Source organism: Ciconia boyciana, chromosome 5 (genome assembly GCF_034638445.1).
Source record: "Ciconia boyciana chromosome 5, ASM3463844v1, whole genome shotgun sequence".
NCBI lineage: Eukaryota > Metazoa > Chordata > Aves > Ciconiiformes > Ciconiidae > Ciconia > Ciconia boyciana.
In genome coordinates this window covers 47,373,877-47,391,844 of record NC_132938.1, presented here as the reverse complement: position 1 = coordinate 47,391,844, position 17,968 = coordinate 47,373,877, and the positions used below count along the sequence as shown (strand labels likewise).

General features: G+C 37.1%; 1 protein-coding gene across 5 annotated transcripts in view; it reads left to right on the top strand.

Annotated features, from left to right (window-relative positions):
* The window catches only part of RXFP1 (relaxin family peptide receptor 1), a 51,616-nt gene extending 34,189 nt beyond the window's left edge, over nt 1-17,427 (top strand). For 2 of the 5 annotated variants that reach the window (XM_072861704.1, XM_072861700.1), the window contains exons 5-18: nt 105-176; nt 1,782-1,853; nt 2,914-2,985; nt 3,826-3,897; nt 4,684-4,758; nt 5,041-5,112; nt 6,022-6,093; nt 6,815-6,886; nt 8,130-8,201; nt 10,366-10,437; nt 10,923-11,152; nt 12,404-12,814; nt 13,332-13,550; nt 15,654-17,427. In XM_072861704.1, the coding sequence (XP_072717805.1) occupies nt 105-176; nt 1,782-1,853; nt 2,914-2,985; nt 3,826-3,897; nt 4,684-4,758; nt 5,041-5,112; nt 6,022-6,093; nt 6,815-6,886; nt 8,130-8,201; nt 10,366-10,437; nt 10,923-11,152; nt 12,404-12,814; nt 13,332-13,550; nt 15,654-15,955 (1,885 nt within the window). In that variant the 3' untranslated portion in view covers nt 15,956-17,427. The remainder of the gene's footprint in view (nt 1-104; nt 177-1,781; nt 1,854-2,913; nt 2,986-3,825; nt 3,898-4,683; nt 4,759-5,040; nt 5,113-6,021; nt 6,094-6,814; nt 6,887-8,129; nt 8,202-10,365; nt 10,438-10,922; nt 11,153-12,403; nt 12,815-13,331; nt 13,551-15,653) is intronic. The other 3 variants (XM_072861702.1, XM_072861701.1, XM_072861703.1) reach the window with 3 other exon arrangements.
* The last annotated feature ends 541 nt before the right edge of the window (nt 17,428-17,968 follow it).

Below are 17,968 nucleotides of genomic sequence, written 5' to 3'. Positions count from 1 at the left end.
TTTTATTATTTAGCAGTGTGAAAGCTGCTCTTATTGAATAACAAAAGTGGCAGCACTGTAGGAAGCTGGGAGATTCATTTTACTGTGTGCATTGATTCTTACAGGTCTCTTCAGAGGAATCTGCTAAGGAAACTTTCTGCTGACATTTTCAAGAAATACCAAGACCTTAAAAATCTGTAAGGGAGTGCTTCAACTTAAAATATCTACTTAGTCTTAAATATTCATCCTCTCCCTCTCACATACACACACACAGAGCTTAACATTTAAGTGACAGCCCTCAGTTTATATGCAAAATTCTGCGTATGTGTATGTATTACACATCTAATTGTGTAACCTGTTTGGCTCAAATAGTTTTATTTGACACCTCTCTTTTTGCAAAACCATAATTTCTGCATATTTAATGTTTTTATATTGACTATTCTATACCAGAAAAATGCTAAACCTTCATAGTGTCTGAAGGAAGTTACCTTTATAATGAACAGTAATATGTCAAAAGAAATTAAAGTAACTAAATCTATTTATTCTGCAAAAAAACAAGTTTGGAAACTTAAACTTCGCATTGCTATGAGAAGCTCACTCACATGGCACTTGGTTTTACTCCTAATTATGACTGGTACCAATTTGATAACACCCCAACTAGTCAAACTGTTACGGCAGCACAATACTGCGTTATGTTTTATGATGCGAGACATATACGTTGGTCAAAGACCATGGCCTTTAACAGGTTTGCTTTATATAGAATTAGTGAAACTAAGAATTAAATGCAAAAGTCTAGAGCAGGGCTCCTATGTCACCAATGCAAGGCACTTAACAGTCCTAGAAAACTTACGGGAGTGTAACTTTTATGGAAACTGTGCTGTACTGCAGCACCATCTTGTGTTCACAAAGTTAAGTGCCATTATTACCTTAAAGTCTTGAAAGAAACGTTTCCGTTAAAAGAAATATATCCATATCTATCTGTACAAACCATTTGTTTCTAATAATAATTTTACACATTTCTGATCGATAACTGTACATTTTCAGAAAGCTCTTGAGCGGTGTTTGCACAAACCCATTTTGTAAAAGCCAATGTCAGATTTCTTATTTGACAGGAATGCATCTGGGTGCTTTATTAACTGTAATTTAATTAAAAGCATTTATATTTAAATATTACTCAGCGAATAATACTATAATGCTTTAAAATTATCGGAAAAGGATTTAATGTTTGTAGTTAATAATATTTTTGAACTTATTTCATCAAAGTAGGTAAAGAAAAAGAGAAGGGAAAAATTAGCATTCTTTACAGAAAATTAGTAAGATTCGTTTTACATTTTTATTATAATATCTTAAAATAGCAGCATTTTGAAAATTCTTTGATACTGTAAACAGAAAATTCAAAAACATGTTAATTTGACATTTGCCATGCAAAATTATGTTGCTCATAGCAGGGTTCTGGCTAAACATTCAGATCAGGTCACACAGGTGAGAACTGCAAGGTTAGGACTAAAACAGGAGGGCGCGTACAACCGCTTCGTTGTTCATCTCAGGCAAACCAAGCAACCCTTTGAATGAATTTTGTAATGCTGCTGGGAGGGGGGTAAACACCTTTGCAAAGACTGCAAAGGTGTTTTAAACTACAGCTGTGAAATGGGTATTGTCAAATTTAAGATCTAACAAGTCTGACAGCTGCTTCTCAAGTACCACACACGCATTCAGTTTAGTTGATAGATTTTAATTGGTTATTTATGCTTTGACTTTGTGTGCTTAGAGAATTAATTGTCGTTGTTGTTGTATCTTCTTAGGTATCTTCAGAATAATAAAATCCGAGCTGTATCTGAACGTGCTTTCAAAGGTTTATACAACTTGACAAAACTGTAAGTATTGCTCTTTGAATACTGAAGTAAAGAGCAATGGGAAGAGCTCTGAGGGTCGCTATGGATGTCTCGCTCTTATTTGATTCAACATTAGGAAGTTGCAAAATGGTCTAAATCTTTAACTCAATGATTGGATTGAGAAAGCAAAGATAGATTAGGAACTATCTGTGCAAGTTTATCTGACAGGACAATGCTTTGAAGGTGCAAGTGGGCTCCATACTTCACTCCTGTTCTCCAAATCCGCAGAATGGAAGAAGGAGACAGTATGACAGTTACCTGCATAAAGTCAGAAAGAATGAAAAAGGAATAAAACAAAAGCAAGAGCTTGTGATGAATCAAAACTCTTTGATGTTCTATTTTGGTTTACAGATGCAAACCAAAGTAACCAGTATCAGTAATGAAAAGAACACTATTTTCTTTATTTTGCAGCAGCTTTTTGAAAGATGCTTCTAATTTTTAAGAAAAATGCTCAGTGAAAGAATGATACATAAATTGTGTTGTTCGGTTCAGCTTTTTGTTTCTGCAGTGTTTTTAAAAGGAAGATTTTTTTAGATGTTGTACTTCTTTTTCCATCACATGAGTGTGGTTGATTATTTGTTATTATAGCTGCTGTTATTACCTTCCCAGAGTATTTATAGTACACCCTCCCCTCCTCTTCATTTCTCGGGCTTTCTTTTTCCATGATTCTGGTGTCTACATTTGACTAACGTCCTTAGCTGAGACTGAACGGGATCCTGGGAACATTCATGGAATGAATCACTCCACAGAGGGAAACTGGAAAGGGCCTAAAATATGACACAGTGAAAATATTTAGCTTGCTGTGATTTCTTATAGATAAGACAAAACGTTCCACATAATCTTTCCGAAAGTCCTCACCACAGAGAGTCCCGCCTTGTTCTCAAAGAAGGACATGAAAATTACCATAATCAAAAATGATAATTATGAAAAAATGTTAGCAGTATTCTGATAAATTATGAAGGAAAAATCTTAAAACTCATTTTCATGCATCTGATGCTAATTAATCATTCCATTTGTTTATCTTTTCTTGGTCTCATTTCAGATACCTGAGTAACAACAAGTTAACCAGTTTGAAGCCTGGTGTCTTTGAAGATCTCCACAAACTTGAATGGCTGTATGTTGTTTTCTTATTTGTATGTTTATTTTCTCAAGGAATAATTAAAGCAAGAGAAAGAAATATTTGGATTGCTTTCATTTTTGTGCGTAGTAGTACCTTATACAAGATAATAATGAAGGAACTTCTGTTACATAGTGCGAGGTAAAAATCCAATTGACTTTGGTGAGAGCAGAAATTAGTTTTTGGGCCTTAATGGCTCCAGTGACTGATGACTTTTACAATACTAAATAATGTTTATAAGTAATTGCTTGTTACAAATTAATACATGAAATAACTCAGAGACTATCAAACAGTAGAAAAAGCATTTTTGGGGCAGGTCTTTCCCTGTAATTAGTGCTTAAAATGTCCCAGACAAAATGACTGTCATAATCTGAAATATTGGTTTATTACTGCTTTTCAGACAGATGAAAATGAAATACTATTTTGACTCAGTAAAGTTATTAAAAATAAGCAAATAATAACATGCCTAACGTTTTTCTGTGTGTTTGGAACTCTTGGATTGCTGTGGAACACTGTTATGTGGTGCTGCTTTATTTTCACAGGGAATCCATTCAAAGTGTCTTGATCAAAGAATTTTTAAAACTCACAAGAAAACACTTTTTTCGAAGTTGAAAATAATTACTTTCTCTAAGTTAATTTTTTTTAAATTAAATTCTTCTGAAAGGAAGTTAATTCGATTAATACCCTGACCTGCTAAGGAGTAGTACGTTAATTTTTTAAGTAGTTTGAATGGACATTTGAAGAAATCCACTTCCAAGTATGTTACGTTTTGTCATCTGTTCAGTTTAAGACTGCAGACAATTATAAAACTGATACATGTTTTGCTGTAATTTATAGGATAATTGAAAATAATAGGATAAATCGGATCTCTCCATTAACATTTTATGGACTCAAATCACTTATTCTCCTGTAAGTACTGAATAAGAACCCAAAGTGTTATTTAAAAGAACAGAACAGAAAGGACAGATACATATAAAAACCTTTTTATGACAACTCTGCTTGCTCACCACGGAATGCTGGCAGTACACCTGCAGCTTTTTCTTACCCCAGGCAAGATGTGCTGGAGTAGGAGGATTTTGGTAGCAGCGGACATGCAGTATCTGGAAAAGTATAGGGAGATGGGTGGGAAAAATGGTAAAAAGACAACATCACTGAGAGGGCAAGGACATGGCAGCTGCAGCAATGGGTGCCTGTTGTCCTCCACAGCTGCGGTGCAGGAGATGGGGGTCCCATAGCTCCTGTCCCCTGCAGCAGCCCGGCTTCCCTCCGCGAGACCCTGTTTGTAGCCTGCTTCTGCCCTCTCCAGACCCAAACACAAGGGACCCCCTTCCCCTGCAGCCCAGAGGGAACCCTCCGTCCATCTCCCCCTTCCTCTGTCACCAATAGAAGTTACGTGTTATGACAGAATAGTCAAAATATTTGTATTGACTTGCCATGTTTTATTTAGAAAGCAGTGAAGTGAACATCTTTCCTTTACTGGTAATTAACAAGTTAAGGATAAAATACTGCTCCTCAGAATGCCATAGGGAAAATATGTAGACGTTTAAGAAAATAATACTACCTCCAAGACCATGAGAAATGAATCGAGCTTTGACTGCCTTTTTATCAAAAGTACAAACACAAGAGACATGATTTTTTTTCTATAATATACTTTTTGGCAAATATAGCCAGCTATACTGTTTTTCTTTTTTTCAGAGAGATGATGAATAATTCTCTTGCTCGTTTGCCTGATAAACCTCTGTGCCAATATATGCCAAGACTAAACTGGCTGTAAGTCTACCTTATTTCACTAGAAAAATATTATTATGTTGTCTTTGTACGGCACTTCCACGCCACTTTTTCTAATGGGACGCTGGATCTTACAGAGTTCCTGCTGGGTCACTGCAGGGTTGATGACCTGAAGTCATCAACTAGGTGTGCAGAAAAATTAGATGTCTGGTTCCCACTCTTTTTTGTGGAGTCATGAAGTTCTGGTAGTGTTTTTCTTTAATTACCTTAGAATAACTGCCTCAATTTATTTTCAGTGATTGATGTTTTGTTTTTATATCCCAGAGACCTTGAAGGCAACCATATCCATCATGTAAGAAATGTCACTTTCATGTCCTGCAACACTCTAACTGTACTGTAAGTAATAGGATACGCTAGCCAGCCAGAGTGAGAGATGCTTGTGCTGAATAGTCAACTGATTCATTACAGCTAATATAAAATTTTCTGAGTACCATGGTTATTTAGATCTCAGGGAGATTAGATTAAAATGCTTGGTTTTAAATGAGCACCATACAGAATAACCACTGTTCACATTTATAGCAAAGTTCAGCATTGATATATGCAGCTATAAGAAGCAACTTTGACTTATATTAAGATTTAGAAATTTTCTAGGAGGCAAAAATATCATAATAAAAAGCAGCAAACATATAAATAAAGAGTTTGATTGGCTGGTTGCTTGGGTGGCTCAGCAATTTTAGAATTTTCCCCAAAGTTTCTTCAGTGGTGTTGTAATCATCTTCAGAAAATCCCTTCAACCTTTTGCTAAATTAGTATGCTCCACAGTACCTGTGACTTTCAATTTTTAACTCTTCTGTGGTACCCATATTCTTGGCTTTCTCTTTGCTTTTAAAATCCAGGTTGTCCATTTAAGGAGCAAGCTCAGTGGCAGATGAAACACAGGTGAAGGAGAAGTTGCACGGCCACGTGCCTGAGTCCGAGATGCAGTTAGGTCGCAAGCCTTCCAGCCCACTTAATCTTCCTCCTGCCTTCAGTCAATTTATACCAGCCTCCTACAGGGGGTGTGTGTGTGTGTGTGTGTGTACATATATATATATATATATGCACAAATACATGTGTGTATAGGCAACAAAAGTTATTTAACAAATGGTAAAATGGTAAGCTTCTAGATCCGATTACCTTGTTAACTGAATTGGGCAAATATTTGAAGATGCAGAGAAGAGAGAATTTTTAAAGTTTATTAAAAGTTTTCTCCAAAACCAAATAAATGCCAAGAAGCAGCAACATAAGCTTGTTTTATTCTTTCAGGGTGATGAGGCGAAATAAAATCAGCTCTTTAAATGAAAACAGCTTTTCTTCTCTCCAGATGTTAGATGAATTGTGAGTTGATTTCTTCTCTTACTTGTACAACAAGTCACAAAGTTTTATAATTTATATTGCAAATATAATTGATCATAAATTCTATTTCATATAACATGCTCTGGAGACAGCACCTATCCTCAGGTTTTTCTCTATATATTCAACAGGGAAGAAATAGTCGATAAAATACATACTCTGTATCAATAATAGCAGGTTTTTTGCTCACAAGATCATTATGTTCCCTGAATAGAATAATATTAATTAATCTTACATCACCACAGTCTAGGTGCATGTGACCTTTACTCCTCTGTCCACAGTTCTTAGGATTTTTGTTTAGTGAAAATAAGGAGCAAGGTAGAGAGAAGAATTAAGGGAAAGATGTGCTGGCTAGCCCATGTGAAAGAATTCCCATCATGAAACAATATGTTTAATTTATTTCCAAGCTCCTACAACCCAAGTTAAGGGTATTTTACTTTCTTTTTGATGTAAATAAAATAATAATAAATTGTATATCTATTGGCATATCTGAACTAACTAGACAAAGAAAGATCTGATGGATCTAGCTTCCCACCTTGTTTTAACAGCATTCTTTTATAGTCCAGGTTTCTGATAACCTATGTAATAAATAATGTCCTATTGGCAAATAGAATAAAACTGTGAGTCTTGAAATTGCAAAACTGTTCAGTAAAATTACTGAGCCCAGTAAGAACTTACTGTATCCTACTTGTGGCTGTTTCTGCAGAGATTTGGCTAGCAACAAGATTGAATCACTTCCTCCATATATATTTAAGGATCTAAAGGAGCTTTCACAACTGTAAGGATTCTCAATTATTATTCTGTATAACTGTACATTACTCATTTGATATGATGCTTTCAGTCATGAATGCTGGGAAAGAGCACCTTTGTTTGTACTAGTCATTTAAGCTCTGCGTAAAAAAAAATACTTATCCCAAAAGTGATCCTATATAACGTTTTGCCCAGAATAGTTTTGTAAAAGATGTGTATTTTCATGTCCCAAAAGATAGGAAGTTCAAGTTCTACCTTTTTCTAGATCTTGTTAGTATATGCAAAATGAGCTGTGCTAGCTATATAATGAGGAATTAATAATTTGATGGGAATGTTTAAAGTGATATCAGGATTTGCCTCTAAAAATAGATCATAAACATGTAAGAGCATCATACAGATGCCTTGTTTGCAACTGTTTTTTTCCTGTGGAAGAGTTCCAAAAAAGCATGAGGTATTATAAAACCGGAAAGACATTCTCTCTTTTTTCCATGATGCATATATAGGCAAATTCTCAAATGCTGCTGCTGGAGAGTCCCAATCTTTCTCGCATAATCTGAAAGAGGCACTAGTCACAAAATTGAAGACCTCTCTGGAGGAGAGGAGGTCATATGTGGAATAACTTATTTTTGTGCTTTTCCAGCATCCTTGGGATCCATCACCATACACTGGGACAACCAAATGTGTACAGCTGCATTTATTGAGTTTGCACATTTTAGTTACAATATCAAAACAAAAACATACGGAAAAGTTATAGGGAGAAGAAAAAGAGGATGTACCTAGAAACACTCTTGCCACAGAGTGATAGCATCTAATGCTAATGTCTGTTTTTACATCCCACTGCCTCTGTCTCTTCTTGAACTCACACAAATGAATTATTATGAAAAAATAGATTTTAGCAACTAGCAAAATCAATTGTAATTTACTTCTAAATGCATGCAGTTCAGCTATGTTCTTTACTTGAAAAACAAGTCCAGGAAGTTTAATAACTAAATATTTCTATAGTCAAAACCTTTAAGCATCAGGCTGGGGGAGGCAGGTGTGTGTGTGTATGTGGCAATAGCATGCCTGTGAAGCATCTGACTACTCTTTCTACCGGCTTAGCAAGCTGACTAACATTAAATGAACGTTACCATTTGCGGTTTTAACTGCCAATTGTACGAGTCCTTCCTACAGGGCTGGAAAAGCAAATGGGTTATGTAGTTTGATTTTATCTTTGGAACAAGCTTTAAGGAAGATATACAAAGTTACTTATGCCTGTGCTGTATTTACAGGAACCTTTCTTACAACCCAATCAAGAAAATACAAATTGACCAGTTTGATTTTCTAACTAAACTCAAATCCCTGTAAGTATCAAGTTTTTATATTGTAGCTATATTTTCTTTGTGATTATGCATATTTCCTTCAGAAGGACATGATCCAGAATATGTTTTATAAGAAATTGCCCTTGAAATAATTTATAGTTATGTTGATGATCCTCCACAATTTGAGCCGGGAAAATAATTACTTAACAATACTCAAATTTTCCTTCCTGAAAATATCAGTTTCATAATGGAAATTTTTCCAACAAAAAGAGATCATAAATTCAGCTTGAAGAAGGACATTGCCTTTTCTACTATTACAGAACAAGATTAATGCAACCCTTGTTTGACCTTGCACAATTTGTTTACAGGGCTTAAGGGTCATGCAAGGTCCAGTTGGGACTATTAATGCCATGGGCAGGTACCATTGGGATATGTGAAGACAGGAATTATGAAGGAATTTGGTACATGTACAAGTTCGGGGACATATTTCTGTTCTTACAGAATCTACTGCTAACACCATGAAAAGAACAATGTAAACCAAGTACGATTCAGCTGCCATGTCAGAGGGAGGTGGGACTTTTACAAATCTTTTTGAAGAGTTTAGGGAGAGTTTTTGTGCGTGCACCAACACAGCAGCTCTACCTTGAATTCTTCCAGCAGAGCTCTTCCTAAAACTGTGCAAAAGCGCAGTGACAATCTTGCAAATCTGAAATTATCCTGCGGTAGATTTAAGTACATCTTCACAGGCCACTGCACATCTGCAATAACCAGCTTGGTACAGCACAGCATTGGTTCTTGTCGGTCATCATTTCAAAGTGGTTGTGGACATCCAAAAAGATAGGTTTCCGTGGATAGGGGTGTCATAGGAGTTTATGATTTGACCCCTGAGCTGTAGCCAGCAGTGCAGATGCCTTTGTTGATCAGTCCCCCTTCCTCACAGTGATTTGGAATCCAGTGGACAAATTCAACTACAGTTCGTAAATGACTAATGACCTGAAAATACTAAATCTGTACAAGTTTCATGAAAATAAGCAGCTGAGCACAGAAAATCGTAATTAATTACCTCCCTAACAGTCAGGCTACAACATACATTTTATCTATTATTTAACACCAAAGATCTCATGCAATTGACTGACCACAACCTTCCCTATTTTTAAGTTGAGAAAGTTGTTAAATCTTGAGATAGATCTACAGGAAACTGTATGTTTCAACACTCAGTTTGTAGACCACCAGTTGCCTCTATCCTAGTTTAAAATAGTAAGAATAGCCAGGGAAAGCACAGCCCAGGATTCATTGCAGTGCATAAATAAAACTAAGAAGTTTCCGTATTTGGGGCTTTATTCTTGTCTCCTAGCAAAACTGCTCACCAGCCCAAACCAACTAAGCAGTAAGACTGGTACCGTTCTCCACTTTTGCCTAAATGTGCTCAGAACTCACGGGAATATTGCAATCAAAGCATTGAACAGTGAATTCAAATAAGGCTCCCCACAAGAAGAACCAAAGACCTCTGACCAGTTGCAACTTAGAAGACACGTTGCACATCTAACCAGTGGATGGGGTGGACTAGTAGAGTGCAGAAACCGAAGTTCTAAAAGAACAACTTACACAGTTACAGTTTACTGATATAGCACTGCAGGGGAAATAATAGTGCTGTTTTCAATATATTAAAAAATAAAATAAAATAAGAAATCCCATCTATGTGTCACAAGAAAGCCAGTATTTTCCCTTACATGCTGTGTTCTGTGTCCCTGCTTCCTGCTGCTCTTGACACAATGAAGACTGAATTCCTGCAGCGGTTTGTTTGTCTAGTAAAGCACTCCCTAGGATAAAAAACAGAAGAGACATGTAAAATATTACTATTGGAACAAGTTGTTATTTTCCCAGAGATGGTGAAAGAACATCAGTAGAACAATACTTTGGAAGGGCAACATAATAATCAGAGATTACACTGCTGAGAGCACTAAAAGATCCGCCTTCATGATTTTGGAAGAACAGCAAGTTTATTAGAATTAACTGCAATTCATTTTATTTCATTTTAGCTTTTACGCAGACTTTCTGTTCAAGTTTCAAAGGGATGACAGATTAGATGCAATTAAAGTTCATCTCTAGTTACATATAATCATAGAAACACAATTAAATGCTCATAAAGTTTGTTCTTTTACTACTGAGTTTCTATTGCCTTTTATTGAGAGTATATTGTCTACAGCAGCTTGGAGGGCATTGAAATTGCAAACATCCAGAGAAGAATGTTCAGACCCCTGAGAAACCTTTCCCACATGTAAGTAACTCAAGTTGCACCAGGGGAGGTTTAGATTGGATATTAGGAAAAATTTCTTCGCTGAAAGGGTTGTCAAGCACTGGAACAGGCTGCCCAGGGAAGTGGTTGAGTCACCATCCCTGGAGGTATTTAAAAGACGTGTAGGTGTGGTGCTTAGGGACATGGTTTAGTGGTGGACTTGGCAGTGCTAGGTTAATGGCTGGACTCGATGATCTTAAAGGTCTTTTCCAACCTAAATGGTTCTATGATTCTAAGTAGATTATTCCAGTTTGCTTTCTTTGGTCTGAATTTTACAATTTACAGAATACTGAATAATTAAAAACAAAAGTGTATGACAAGCGGCATGTAAGCAGTTGTCAAATTTGACAGTTTTAATTAATTTTTCTTCTTTCAGAATATGTTTTCTGAGTAGTTACTAGGGTGTTGTGATATTCTGGTAACCAAACTAGAACCATCTCTTGTCTGTTTTTCTTTCTCACAACCAGATATTTCAAGAAATTCCAGTACTGTGGACATGCCCCTCATGTGCGCAGCTGTAAGCCCAATACTGATGGGATTTCATCCCTCGAGAATCTTTTAGCTAGCATCATACAGAGAGTGTTTGTCTGGGTGGTATCTGCCATCACCTGCTTTGGAAATATTTTTGTTATCTGCATGAGGCCTTACATCAGATCAGAGAATAAGCTCCATGCCATCTCAATAATGTCTCTCTGCTGTGAGTACTCCATGCGTAAAAGTAAAAGAATATTGTTTTAGTCTGCTCATAGTTTCTATGATATTTGTTATTATAATATAGTGACATATTTCCAGCACTGGATTAACTGAACTTTCATGCTGTTGCGAATGACAATACAAAATGCTGTGCCTTATGCCCCAGGAGGTCTCTCTGGCAGCTGATAAATTCCAAAGGTTTCATGTTTGATTTTAATGCTGCAGGTATTTTATCAAATTCCCACTTTCTTCATCAATAAGAAATACAATTCCAAATTTTTCAAAGGCCCACAAACTTAAATTTTACTATGCATTTTTGAGTAAATAGCAATTTGTGTGTGTAAATATTGTGTTCAAGACAGTTATTCTATTTTTTGCATTCTATTTTTTGCACCTAAAAGGTTACTTACGCAAATATAGAAAATCAATCACTCCTAGCTCCCCAATATTAAGAATTAGGGGGGTTTTATTTTAGTCCTAAAAGCAAGACAGGTCTATGGATGAACTACTCAGCAGTACCGTCACCATAATCTCAAGTACCCTGCCTCAATACAGGGGAGTCTACAAGTGTTTCACAGATGCACTTGTTGCATTTTGAAAGCTAATTGTCAACAGTGTATAAAATGATTGCAACGCTTCTAAATACAGCATGTCAGTGATTCTGAAACTTTGTTGTTTAACAGTGGGAACAGTCTGAACAACACACAAAACTTCCAGCCAAAATACCTGAGAAGCCTTCAGCTCTATGTTGACAGCTCTTCTTTACTTAGTAGTCTTAGAAGACTATGCACATCAGCTCTGAACTAGCATAAGGTGGACAAGCCAAAACTAAACTTTGAATCCAGCCTTACTCAAAGCAAATTATCTCAAGCCAAATGTCAATATCAAAAGGAGTAAGACCTGATAAAAAATGGGTTGCAAGAATAACTCTATAAATGAAGCCATAACTTTTTCTACTTGCAAACCAATTTTATCTGAGCTTCAAAAAATCAGGTTGGAAACAGGTACGAAACATGGACTGTCAGTCCAAATGAAAATTAAAAAAAAAAAAAAGAGGAATAGAACTGAATTATACTGCCTTAATTGTAATTCACAATAGCATTCCAACTATAATATCAATTTTATATCTATATATTAGCCGACTTATAAATATGTACTCATATATACGTGTGTATGTCTGCTTTCCAATATACATATACACAGAGAATGGGAAATTCAGATGTGTAAATAATGATGTTAAGCACTGTGCCCACAGGTGCTGACTGTCTGATGGGAATATATTTATTTGTGATTGGAGCTTTTGATCTTAAATATCGCGGAGAATACAACAAGCACGCTCAGTTGTGGATGGACAGTATTCATTGTCAATTGGTGGGATCGCTGGCTATTCTGTCTACAGAGGTGTCAGTCTTGCTGTTGACTTACCTGACTTTGGAAAAATACATCTGCATAGTTTATCCTTTTAGGTGCTTGAAGCCCAGAAAATGCAGGACAATTTCCATTTTGGTTCTTATCTGGATAATTGGGTTTGCTGTTGCTTTTATCCCACTGAGCAACAAGGAATTTTTCAGGAACTACTATGGTACCAATGGCGTCTGTTTTCCTCTTCACTCAGAACAATCAGAAAGTTCAGCAAGTCAGATTTATTCTGTTGTCATTTTTTTAGGTAAGTGGCATTTCTTCTTTATATATGATTAGAGCTGCAAATGAACTTAATTTTCAAACAAATAAGATCGCTTTCCTGTGATGTTCCCACCTTATATTTAGATGTTCCAGTAAGCACTTAAAGACTTTTTCCAGCCTGAATATTTTACCATATTGGATAGATACTTACGTATCTGAAAATGCATGAAGGGCTGAGAAAGTAGAAAGAAATTGATGACCATTAAGTTCCTGAATGATTACTTTGTCAGGGAAGTAGAGCAATGATAAGACCAGAGGAGAACTACGTAGTTTGGATCAGATGGCAGCCATTTATCAGGGGATGATGAATGAAAGAAATACCTGAGTAGAGATGACAATTCAGTGCTGAGGTGAAGACAGACTCAGACCTTCTGGCTGCTTAATCCTATGGGACTAGCAGTTTAGATTAAACATTTTTCTTTACTACCCAGCCTGCAAATAGGTGATGTGGAATTGCCATTATGCTGTTAAATTATAACTAATTTTAACTTCTTAACCAGGTGTAAACTTGGCAGCTTTTATCATCATTGTGTTTTCCTATGGGAGTATGTTCTACAGTGTCCACCAAACAGCTATTACAGCTACTGAAATTCGGAATCATATTAAAAAAGAGATGATCCTTGCTAAACGTTTTTTCTTCATTGTATTTACTGATGCATTATGTTGGATACCCATTTTTATTTTGAAACTCCTTTCTTTACTTCAAGTAGAAATACCAGGTATGTCCTTTCTTTTGTGAGGCTGTTTCAACTGTATCTGTATGAAGAGTGTTGTTTCTACTTCAGAAGAAAAATAATTGAATGTATTGAACTATATTACTATAATGAACTTTGTTATATATCTGTATGTATGTACACACAATATAATGAACTATATAGTTTTACTACTGCATTGAACTATATCACTATAATCATCAAAGATTAGTCACCTTTGAGTCAGCCAAAAAAACCCCCAAAATTCAAATTGTTCAAGGCTGTCTCCATAGAATATCTATAAAATGTACAAAATGTATTTGAAAACCAAGGCTGAATTGCATTGGCTTTTCTCATCTTACAGCTTTTGCTAGTTCTGTTGCCTAAATATGGCTCAGGACAGTACAGTGTTTCCTATCTTGATTTAAGAATATAATTCTTATCCTGAAATAACTTTCTTTTACAAACTGATACTTATAGTTCAAAACATTAAGTGATATAAAGCTGTGCTTACCTTCTTTATGCTATGAATATATTCCCATGTAAAAATAGCATAACCTGAACGATTAAAAATTGCACCTTATTTTTTTCCTTCTCTTTGCAACACCAGTACAGGCTAGAAAAAAATAGCCTCTTTATGTAGGGCTTGTAAACCTTGTTAGAAAGAACAGGTGAGCATGAACAGTACCATCAGCAACAGCAGATTCAGATTCAACGTACAGATATATGTCGCAATACTACGTTGGTGAGAAAACATTTTAGCTTAGCGAATTTTGTCTTATGTGCTGACCAGGAGTGTTGGGAGTTACCCTTTCAAAGTTTTGACTTGTGTTTCAACTGTCTGAAAGTTATGTTGATTATGTCAAATATTTTCAGTTATTTTAAATCTTCTAAAATGCTTCTTCATGAAGTTATCAAACCACCTAAGAAATTTTAAAGAAAATATTGTGAAAAGTAGAAGCAGATGTATTCTGAGTCAAGAAACCTTGAAGAAATCTTGCTGAATGGCAGAGTGATCTTGAGTTCAGCAAATGAATGTTCCGCATTAGATAAACCAGATTAAACAGTAATTACTCATTCCATAAAATTAAAGACATCACAGTTGTCTAAGTTTACAGAAGTTTTAAACCCCGTTTGATAGCTTTTTCTTATTCTTTCGAGATACACTGTGACAGCTTTTGAACTAAGCATCTGCTTGTTTCCGAAACTGTAGACGATGTTAGGGGCATGGATAGGAACATATTGGTGTTGCAACAAAGTCGTAAAGCTGGGCAGGGGAAGGGAGTGAATTAAGCTTTTTGTACTGCTTGGAACAGTTCTATAATTGTTTTATAAATCAAACAGTGCAACAGAGTGCACCCACTAATGTCTTTCAGCACTTCAATCCTGTCGCTTCCCCGCCTGCCCCTCAGGTAGCAAGCTGACTTACCTCCCAAAGGGTAAGGATGAGAAGGGGGTGCTGGAAAAATGCACACAGACCCTGATATAGGCAGGAGAGCAGGAAACCTTCAGAAAGGAAGACATGTGTGAACACGGAAACTCTTACCAACAGGGCAAGCAGGAAATAAGGAGGATGTATACAGTGCCCTTTGTGGGGGGAAGAATGGAGAAGTCCTGGTGCAGAGGAGAAAACCAGCCTCTGAGGGGACACAGGGACTGGAGGATATTGCTTCACGGGAGGGCAGGACATCAGGGACATCATTAGGATTGGGTGTCACTAGTCATGGGAAGAGGATGGGGCACAGAGATCACAGGAGGAGACAGGGAGCAAAGCAGAGACAAAAACTTTGGGGGCAGGAAAATGGGGCTCAGCCAGAGCAAGAAGTGTGCCAGGGCAAATAGGGAGCTACAGTACAGAAAAGTAAGAGGGCTAAATGGAATTACTGGGAGAGTAAAAAAAGTCCGGTTTTGCAGGGAGTCCTGGAAACAGAGGGAGGTAAGAGGGCAGTGCAAGCGTAAGAGTGAGAAGAAGAAGAAAAGCGCCTGTTGGGACACAAACTCAGCCTAGGAGCGCATGCCCACCCCTCTCGCCAGGAAGCTGTGCGGCACAGGCATCAAGTGCTTGCATTAATTAGCGGGTACAACCGCTGGAATGCATATTACAGCTTCCTTTCTTTTTCCTTCCCTCAGGTACCATAACTTCTTGGGTGGTGATTTTTATACTGCCAATAAATAGTGCTTTGAATCCTCTTCTCTACACTTTGACTACACGACCTTTCAAAGAAATGATTCATCAGGTTTGGTATAATTACAGACAAAGACGATCCAAAAGAGGTAAAGGCAGTCAGAAAACATACGGTCCATCATTCATTTGGGTAGAGATGTGGCCAATGCGTGAAATCACGCCAAAGCTAACGAAGCCTGTGCTTTGTACAGACTCCTCCGATGCTTCGGTGACTACACAGTCAACAAGACTAACTTCATACACGTAAACACATTTTGAATCTTCACGGCGAATTCTGCGCTGTTAGCTTCACATCTGTGGGCTTACTGCTTTACAGCAATGAGGAAAAATGCGGGAGGGATGACACCTGGGCTCATGTGAAGCAAAGCAGGAAGAAGAGGGAGCAGTGCGTCTGTTTGCAGGTAGAACTGACACAACAATAATTTTACCATCTCACAGCAGGACCTGACATTTTGACAACTTGTCCTAGATCAGAATGAGAAGTCAGTTGTTTGGGTTTTTTTCCTCCCAGAAGCCAGGAGTGTGTGGAAAAGAATGAATTGTCATTTAAAACATCTCACCCTGAAAGCAGAATGTTTCAAAATCATCTGTCTTGGGGGAAAAAAAAGGTTATTTTCATTAAACTCTTTTTTTTTTTTTTAATTCCCCATTTCAACAGCTGAATTTAAGAGTTGATTGGTTTCCTCCTTAAGAATTTTTTTTCCTCCTCAAAATTTCTGACTGGCTCTATTCAGGCTGCATCAGGTCTTAAAACCTTTAGGGAGCAATAGCCCTAAGAAAAATATTTAAATTTCATTATTAGACCAGTTTATTATATTTGTCGTAGCCAAACAAGTGAAAATTTTATTCCTTTTAAAAATTTTCCAACTATTTCACTCATGTAAAGGCAATCCTGAAAGTGTAACAATCGTTCTAATTCAGGCAGAACCAGAACTGAGGGGAAGGGGGGGAAAAAAAAAAAGGTTTTTTTCTCAACTGAGTGTCCCCCAGCTATAGCTGGTCAAAGTTTCCCCCTTCAGAAGAGCATCGTTCCCTGGAAAGACTGGACTGAGTATCCCAACATCTTGATGCTGCTCTTTTCCTCACTTTCTTAATGGGCTACCATAAGTAGCCCCCCACAGCTTGCAGACTTCCAACAAATTTCAGTCTTAAGATGTCTAGCTCTGTACATGGAATAATGGGAGATGGCCAAATAGAAGACTATCAGTCTTAATAGGTGTCATGATATCTACATTTTAATCACCTTGTGCATCTGATTGGATGCATTATGGTTAAAATAATTCAAGGAGCACAGCTATTCAGCACTTTCTGGGGCATTATTTGACTTCCCAGCCTTACAAGGGTAAAAAAGAAAAATTATCCCATCTGAAACAATCCTCTAGAAGCATTTCCTTCGCCTGTACTTACTGAAGAGAATCTTTCCCATTACAAATTACTACAGCTTCTCTAGTTCTTTCAGTACTATGCTCACAGTTCGATGGCCTAGAAGCCCACAAAGGTAAAATAAATGCTTCTTTTGCATTGATGATTTGAAGCTTTTTAAAATGAAGTTAAAAGATACTTCCAGTGTTTGCACTTAACTTCTTAACAGTGTAAGAAGCAGAATTAAAAAGTGTGACTTACACTTCAGCTGTTTACAGAACTTTGGATTATCTTGAAATCAAAGTTTGTTAAGCATCTTGTTTCCACTACTGTATGTTTTACTGAAATAAAAGATTATCTCCTGAACAAACCAACTACTTCTCCAAGTTGCTTAGCAACATTTTGGGTTGTGGGGTGGTCCTGGTTTTGGCTGGGGTAGAGTTAATTTTATTCCTAGTAGCTGGTATAGTGCTGTGTTTTGCCTTTAGCATGAGAATAATGTTGATAACACACTGATGGTTTAGTTGTTGCTGAGCAGTGCTTACACTAGTCAAGGACTTTCCTTGCTTCTCACACCACCCCAACCAGCAAGGAGGCTGGGGGTGCACACAAAGTTGGGAGGGGACACAGCTGGGACAGCTGACCCTGACTGACCAAAGGGATATTCCATACCATATGGCGTCATGCTCAGCATATAGAGCTGGGGGGAGTTGGCTGGGGGGCAGCGATCACTGCTCAGGGATGGGCTGGCCCTCAGTCAGCAGGTGGTGAGCAATTGTGCATCACTTATTTTGTACATTCTTTTATCGTTATTATTATTTTCTCTTCCTCTGCTGTCCTATTAAATGGTCTTTAAATCAACCCACAGGTTTTACTTTTTTTTCCGATTCTCTCCCCC